We start from the raw sequence: 9,036 nt of genomic DNA, 5'->3' as shown, positions 1-9,036 counted from the left end.
AGACTGAAGATGTAGCAACATACATAGGCCAACTAAAGAGAGGATTCATAAAAGGACAAGGCATAATTCACCAAAGTTGTTCTTCACACACGATCTCCAAAAGAATTGTGATATCAACGTGCAACAGATGAGATCAAGTGATAATATGGTTGATTTGTTCACCAAGTCTCTACCAACTGCAACTTTCGAGAAGATGGTGCACAAGATTGGAATGCGAAGATTCAAGTTTTGGATTGATGTTCTCATGAAGGGGAGTTAATACACGTTGTACTTTGTTTCCCTTAGCCAAGGTTTTGTCCCAATTGGGTTTTCCTGGTAAGGTTTTTAATGAGACAGCCAAAATGCGTATTATTAGAACTGTATACTCTTTTTCCTTCACTGGATTTTTTTCCACTGGGTTTTTTCTAGTAAGGTTTTAACAAGGCATATCATCTATCAAATAGACATCCAAGGAGGAGTGTTATAAATATTATTTATTTATTATTGTAGATGTCTATCTCTAGGAGAAAAACTAGGATTTATGACTTTGGGATCAAGCTACTTTTCCCCTATAAATATGGAGGCTCTCCTTCATTGTAAAGACATCCCTCAAGAAAAATAAAGTATTCTCCCCGCTTCTTTCTTTTCTCTGTAATATTCTTTTTGTAGCTTTATTATTTTATAATATTGTGGATATTGTCGTCTTTGTCATCTACAGATCATGTTGAATGGTCTACAACGTACTACTTCAATATAGATCATAAAAGCTGCCTTAAGTTGGGGAGATGTATTCCCCAGCTAAGATGTTGCTGCAGTCAACTTGAAAGTTGAAGTTGTCAAACATGCTTATTAGATGTTGGCTTCAAGAATCATAAATAAATTTTAATTTACAGATAATCCCAAAACTCCATACCCATATAATGATGCCGACCTTTATTATCATTTGTTAGATCTCTAGTTACATTAATGAATTATAAAAGCATTTTTAAACAAGATGAAACCATCAAATATTTCTTTTGGTTGAATTTTTGAAATCTCAGTTTTGTTTGATTAGCCACCGTTTCATTTAATGACTTGATTCTTTTAGTCATAATTTGACATTTTCGATATTAGTTCCTATGTCATGAATACAATTAAATATTATTATAAAAATTATCATCAAAAGTAATTAAAATAAAAAGTATAAGTTAAATTTATTTTCAAGTTTAAAAGCTGTAGTTTTTTCCAACGAACTAAAAAAGAAATGATATTACACTAAATTGGAACTAAAAGAGTAACTATTTACCTAAAGCTATGTAGTATTGCAAAAAATTTAAGCTACTAGAATAGTGTATTATTTAATTGTTACGTACTTTGGTATATTGCCAATATCAATTCAATAGGTAAAAGATGATACTCCCTCCATTTCAAAATAAATGAATTTCTAACACCTTTTTTATTAATCAAAATTTTTAAAATTACTCTTCTCTCTAATGGTTTTTTCAACCCCCAACTTTAACTATTTCTAGTTTTTTTAAAGGTTTGGAGAAAGTAAAAGAATAATATTAACAAATTATTCTTTAATTAATGTCATTAATTAACTTTCTTAAGAGGTATGTCATTCCCATTTACTTTTGGAACGGCGGGAGCATAAACTTTCGGCAAGACGTTGAAATTAGACATGTTTATATTTATCTTGATTTAATCATCCTTTGCTAATAACTCCATACTTGATTGGATCTATGATCCTCTTCCATAAGGGAAAAAAACAAAAAGAGAGATTAAACGTGGAATCAAATGAAAGGGGCACAAAGAAAAAGGCGATAAAGACAAATTGTTGCTGAGTTTGAAAGACAGATGTGGTCCATCACCATGATGGAACCTTGTTAAAAAAATAAACATAAATAAAAAGCTAGAGGTTACTCTATTATAAAAAATAAAAAAAAAGATACGGTAGGCCCGCAGTCATGTTACAATAATTCACTTATAATTGATTCCATTAAAAATTTATATATAATATAAAGTTAGGCATAGATAAAGTGATGTGACACCTCTCTATAGTCTAGAAATTCATTTATCTTTTTTCTCCTTTTTTTTAAGTTTTTTACTATTTTTTGTCTTTTATCCCATTTTTTTTATGTATTTTATTGTAACAACTATAAATGACTCAATAATTAATACTCCACTCTTCTTATTCATGGAGTAATTTATTATTTACTTTCAACTTACTACACTACGCATACCTATCTAAATTGGCTATTGAGTTAAATTCACAATGAAATAGCTATTATTGTCCCAACTTCCAACCTTTCAAATTCCTTATTTATGGAGGAAAAAGAAATTGAAACGTCTCTAACAATTAGAAGAAATGTAAATATAATTGCCAATGTAAGATGTAAATCAAACTTCGGCAAACTGCCAGGATCTCTATTAGTATCATTTTTTTAAAAAAATATTGTGCCTTTGGCCTTATTTTTTACCTTAACATTTTCCAGAAAATTAAACCCATTTAATTCTCACTAATCACTCTCTCAAATGTAATATGCATACCCTAAACCCATTTACCAACCACAATTAAACCCATTTAATTTACATTAAACATCATCACATACCAAATATATACTCTGTAAACAACATTCTCATATGCCCAACAAATCAACATTGAAAAAATCCTTCTTCAGACTTGTGTCATCTGCCATCAATTGCAATAAGTTTTTATCATATTTTTCATCCTCTTTCTTTCTCTTAGTTTGCTTTAGTGAAAGTTAATTTTGGTTTTTTATGGTCTAACAATTGTGGATGGAGGCATGGCAGCATGAAGCAGAGAGGTTAGCGAATAGCTTAAAGGATTTTGCGGACTATCATACTTCAATAAGGTTAAAAAATGATTTTTGGAAGATCCAACTTATTTCTTGTATGTAACCTTTGATTGGATATGCTCAGATGTCATATGATTATAAATTATGGATACCCAACAGGTTTATATTTGATATAATTCATGCATCATATTTCGCTTCTATTGTGGTAATAGTGGAGACAAGAAATATTTTATATGTTCTTTAGTTTATGAGGAATACGTTAGTTTTGTATAGTTATGTTACGCTTTCCTTTAGTAAAAATATTGATGGAATTTCATAGAGAAGTTTGGTTAAATTAGTAGTGCAAATTTTACTTTTTAGTGGGCAGTGTGATGTTTTTCTAAGACCGAAAACTTTAGACAGTGAAAGATTTTTGTGGTGGTTGTTGAACTAAGGCTAGACAAGCGGCACAACTCAAGTGGTGCTCTTATGTACTGAGGCAGCAATTGAGAAAATTAAAATTGAAGTAGTTGGAAAACTTCCACTTTTATTTCAGGAGCGTTTTAATCTTTCTTTATTTGTTTTTTTTCTTTTCATTTTTCGGTTTTTAATATTGTTATAAGAAGACAAACCGTATTTCTTTGTAAATGAGTTATTTACATTGTAATAACTCATTGTAGAATCATAAACAAATATTTTATTAGTAAGGATTTATTTTCATTTATAAATCAAAGTATTATTTATTTTCTAATATTTTATTTATTTAAGGTGACCGCGCGAAGCGCGGGTGAATTTACTAGTATATAATACAAAGTTAGGCATAGACAAGGTGATGTGACACCTCTCTATGACCAGCATTCATATTTTTCTTTTTTCTCCTTTTTTTGGGCATTTTTTGGATTTTCTCCTCATTTTAATGCAATTATTTAATTATTGAATCACTTATATGCTCTAGACTTTCAGTCACGTTTAATTGCAATGACCTCCCCAAAAATAAATGTCCTCATTTTAATGCAATTATTTAATTATTGAATGACTGATATGCTTTGGTTCTAGAAAAGTCACGTCTAATTGCAATTACCTTCCCAAAAATGAATGTCAGGTGCATTGATATATTGTAACTGCTCACTCTAAATTGGAATCCCCGACTTAAGTAGAATAAAAAAATAAAAGTTGAATCAAACTAGTACAGAAAAAAAAAAAAAACACATTAATAGGTTTCACGCACGAATTTCGTGCGTGAAAGGACTAAACTGCAAAAATGCACTTTGGGCTTTTCACGCACGAAATTCGTGCGTGAAAGGAGTAACTTGCAAAAATATAGTTTCCACCTTTCACGCACTAATTTCGTGCGTGAAAGACCAAGTTGCCTTTTTGCCTTTCACGCACGAATTTAGTGTGTGAAGGAGACCAACATAAACCCGTCCCCTCCTTCCCCACCACAGAACTCGACATTTTTCCCCCACCCACCGCCATTAACGCCGATTTTCGATGGTCCCCAACCCCAAAAACGCTATTTTCTTGTTGTTTTCAATCCAAAACTCAATATTCTTGGTATATTGAAGTGTAGGACCAAGTTTCTAAGGTTAGATTTTGGAATAGAACGGCGCAGATGTCATTTTGAAAACTCAAAAAAATCTTCAATCTAGGTATTTCACTACGAATTTTTTATTACATTGCTAAATATATTATTACCCTAAGGATTGTTGGGGTGGATTTGCCGTTTTGCGCTATTTTTTTGTGCGTGTTTGGGCAGTGCCCACGCACTGTTGGGACTGCCCTTTTTTTTTTTTTTTAATTTGTTTATGTATTGTTAATTAGTTAATTATTTAGTAATTGTTTATTTAGTATTTATTAATTGTTTGATTAGCGACTTAAGTATTTATTAATTGTTATAGTAGCTATTTTAATTGTTAGACTAGCTAATTATTTATGAGTTTTTGTTAAGCCAATTGTTTATTTGCTAATAATTTCTTAATTGTTTCATTAGTTAATTAATTGTTTATTTGTTAAATATACGATAATAATTTATTAATTTTTTGATTAGTTACTTAATTGTTTATTTATTAAATATATGATAATAACTTGTTAATTATTTGATTAGTTAGTTAATTGTTTATTTATTAATTATTTATACTAATTGTATGCTAACTAATTGTTAATTATTTGACTTATTAATTTTTAATCTTTATATTTTAGGATTGAAAACCCTTAGTTTAGGATTCATAACCTGTAGCTTAGGATTGAAAACCTTAATATAATTTTCAATAAAAGATTACATAACTAATATTACTTGTTAATGATTTATTTAAAATACGTAAAACAGATGGGTCACCACAATCCTTAATAAAATTTTCCATAAAAGATTACATAACTAATATTACTTGTTAGTGATTGATTTAAAATACGTAAAACAGATGAGTCACCACAATCCTTAATAAAAAATTTGATAAAAGATTACATAACTAATACTACTTGTTAATGATTGATTTAAAATACGTAAAACAGATGGATCACCACCCTCTTGATCCGGGGCCCTTCGACCGAGAGTTACTGTATCTTCAGCCCGAGCATAGGTCGCAACATATATGGACATCCGACCTGCAGCCTAAGTCTCAGGTTCGTACCCGGTTAGGGGACTCAGCATGGGAGATCTTAGCTGCTCACCCTACACATCCTCGTGTCCTAGATATACTACGTCGGGGCGGTATCTACCGGTGCGTCGAAGTTGGTCGGGTACAGCACGATAGGTCGCTAGTGACGGCATTGATTGAGAGGTGGCGACCGGAGACGCACACATTTCATCTCCGCACCGGTGAGGCTACCATTACCCTTCAGGATGTAGAGGTCATTTATGGGCTACAGGTTGATGGACGCCCATTGTATATTGAGGAGCCCCCTGTGCTGCCACCTTGCCGGGATGAGTTGACTAGGCTCACCGGTTTCGCGGCTCTAGATGGTCATATTTCCGGCCAGAGTCAGCTTTTATTGTCGGCCCTTTACGCTCATTTGCGCCTCACAGACATGCAGGATCCGATTGGAGAGGACAAAAACATCGTGATTTTAATAACTCGTGCAACGTATGAAAAAAATCGTGATTTTAATAGGTTCAAAAACAAATAAAAACAAATCTGTTCGTGAAAGTAAAAAGTTTAAAGATGAAAAAGTTAACCTTTCACGCACAAAAACTGTGCGTGAAAGTGAAAATGAAAAACAGAACCTTTCACGCACAAAAACTGTGCGTGAAAGTGTAAAACCTTTCACGCATTCACGCACAGTTTTTGTGCGTGAAAAGCACAGCCCTTTCCTGCATTCTCTAACCGCTTTAACACGACTTGTATTGCGCACCATTTTAATGCACAATGTCAATTTCAGGAATCTATGACACATAAAGGCTTGATTTGACAATACGTTGCTGCATTATTTGACCGTTTTAACACGACTTGTATTGCGCACCATTTTAATGCGCAATGTCAATTTCAGGAATCTATGACACATAAAGGTTTGATTTGACAATACGTTGCTGCATTATTTGACCGTTTTAACACGACTTGTATTGCGCACCATTATAATGTCAATTTTGAGTGGTCTATTTAACTTGAAGGCTTGACGAGTGAAAAACTCATCAACTTCTAAGTCTTACAAGTCATTAAAAAAAAAATCAAACTTCATAGAAAAAATGTCTCAAAATGCTTCAACTGTTAAGGTTTCACTATTTTGGGATGGAGATATCGTCGAGGGCAATTACTCCATTTGTTATAGTATCAAACCAAAAGCCCATGTTAAATTTCCGACAACTTTAAATTATGAAACACTAGTCAGTTACATGCACAAAAGAATGAAAAATACACCCACTGAGTTTGGAATCTCAATAACTGGCAGATATCCACAAACAATATCAAACGGTGTAGTGCGTTATGGCATGCACAATATCAACGATGATGAATCTTTGAGTGATTATTTGGGATCGCCGGAAGAATATCGTGGTTTAGTATTCATTAATGTTCTTGAGATGTATGTTGAAAAGATACCTCGAGAAGAAGTCCCTCAAGTCCAGCCTATTCATGGTAACACTTATGGGGACTTTAGTTCTTATGGAGACATTTTGAGTGGTCAAGTTCCGCTGGAAAATCTAAGCCAGTAATTTAATCAAGCTTACAATGAAAATTGGTAAATATGATTTTTTCATATTATAGCACGTGTTTGTTGTATGAATTGGTCAATAACCAGTTTTCAAATCTTTATAGGAACTATTCTCAAAACTCGCCAGTGGTACCAAATATGGATGTTGGTCAATCCTCTCAGTTCGGTGGAGTTGATCATTCTCCACACCATGACAGTGCTTATGAACGACAGTAAGTTTATCACCTTGATATTAAATTATCTATATATATATATATATATATATATATATATATATATATATATATATATATATGATGTTGGTATTTAAAATATGTTACTTTTCGTGTAGGAGGATGAATGCACTTGATAATGAAGATTTTCCTAATTATTATGAGTCATCATCAAGTGATGACGATGAAATAGCTAATAATGCAGAGGTAACCGATGATGAAGATGATGATGATGTTCAAGTTGGTATGACCAACAATATTCCTCAAAGCCAAAACCAACAAGAACCAATGCACCACCACGTACCACCACCGATGGCTGAAAACCCAACTTCTGAAAGCCCAATTCAGTGGCATTCTAACAATATCCCTTATCTTGACAGCCTGCAGGGTCGTGATGATGCATTTGTCTTCACAAGAGAAGATGATGATAGTCGCCAAAAAACCTGGATTGAACCAAAGGATCTCAACAAAGATCGATGCTACCTTGCAAAGGGAATGTTGTTCGCATCCAAAAAGGTGTTGCAACAGGCTGTCAAAATTTATTGTTTTAAGGATATGAGGGAGTTTAAGGTTGATTAGTCAAACACAAAGATATGGAGACTAGTTTGTAAACGACGGTATCAAGGCTGTGAGTGGTTGCTTCGGGGAATTGTTAAGCCTGATGGTATGTGGGCTATCACAAAATTCCGCGAAAGACACACTTGTGATATGGAAGAAAATCGAGCAGATCATTATAATTTAGATACAAACATGATTGTTCAAGTATTAATTAAAGACGTTGCTGAAACGCCAAGGTAACTTATCCTACCTAGTACATTATATGTCTTATATCGATTAAAAGATCAATTACTAAATGTTGTTTGTTTAAACTTGTGCAGGATCCCCATCAAAGATTGTATTCGAAACGTTCAAACTGTATATAGTAAAATTATAAGCAACAGAAAGGGATTTCTCGGGCGTAGATGCGCTTTTGAGATGGTCTTTGGAAATTGGCATACTTCTTTTCAATCGCTGCCAAGGTATATGGCAGCTCTACAACATTTTAATAATGGTACTGTTGTAGAGTGGCGGTTTATAGAGGGTAAAATCTTCAACTTCGTATTTTGGACATTCAAACCATGCATTGATGGTTTTGCTCACTGCCGACCAGTGATATCCATAGATGGTACGCATGTATATGGTGCCTACGACATCAAGCTCCTAATTGCAATAGGAATGGATGCCAATAGGTCAATATTTCCTCTTGCTTTCGCAATTTCCGCTAACGAGAGCAACGACACATGGGGGATCTTTTTGACCCATTTGAAAACTCATGTTATTAAGGATCGTACCGGCATATGCGTGTTGTCTGATCGTCATAAAGGCATATTGCACAATATGGCTAATTTACCGGGGTGGCAGCCTCCCTTTGTTTACCATCGCTATTGTTTAAGGCACTTGAAGGCAAATTTGCAATCAACGTTTCACAATGGCACTCTAAACAAATTGATGTGGGGGGCTGCGATGGAGCATCAACAACGAAAATGGGCTGCAAAAATGGATCTGATCAGGGCAGTAAGTGAACCCGCATATGTTTGGTTGATGAAGCTCGAAATTGAAAAATGGACGCTTCATGCTGATGGAGGCAAAAGATGGGGCATGCTCACAACAAACAGCTCAGAATATTTCAATGGCTTGCTGAAATCTGCTCGAGGACTACTTGTCACCGCAATGGTGAGAATGACTTTCAAGCAGGTTGTGGAGCGATTTGTTGTTAGGACAAGGCAGGCTAGAGCGATATTAGCCGACGGCGGGACATGGATGCCAAAGCCCTTCAAAATTATGGAGCATTATAGAAAAAAATGTGAGCATCACCAAATGACTGAGTATGACCCAATTCAACATGTGTATGAAGTTAGGACGGGTTATCACAACGGTAAGGGTGG

The 9,036-nt window shown here is 34.0% G+C and overlaps 1 protein-coding gene across 1 annotated transcript; it reads left to right on the top strand.

Moving 5' to 3' along the window:
• Positions 1-7,005: 7,005 nt before the first annotated feature.
• On the top strand, positions 7,006-7,884 carry LOC132608849 (uncharacterized). Its single transcript, XM_060322616.1, has 2 exons — positions 7,006-7,111; positions 7,231-7,884. The coding sequence occupies exons 1-2, from the start codon at positions 7,038-7,040 to the stop codon at positions 7,688-7,690; spliced, it is 534 nt and encodes a 177-aa protein (XP_060178599.1). The 5' UTR covers positions 7,006-7,037; the 3' UTR covers positions 7,691-7,884.
• The last annotated feature ends 1,152 nt before the right edge of the window (positions 7,885-9,036 follow it).

The sequence above is a fragment of the Lycium barbarum genome, chromosome 9, assembly GCF_019175385.1.
Source record: "Lycium barbarum isolate Lr01 chromosome 9, ASM1917538v2, whole genome shotgun sequence".
In the NCBI taxonomy this organism is placed as follows: Eukaryota; Viridiplantae; Streptophyta; class Magnoliopsida; order Solanales; family Solanaceae; genus Lycium; species Lycium barbarum.
This window is presented reverse-complemented; position numbering and strand designations above follow the sequence as displayed.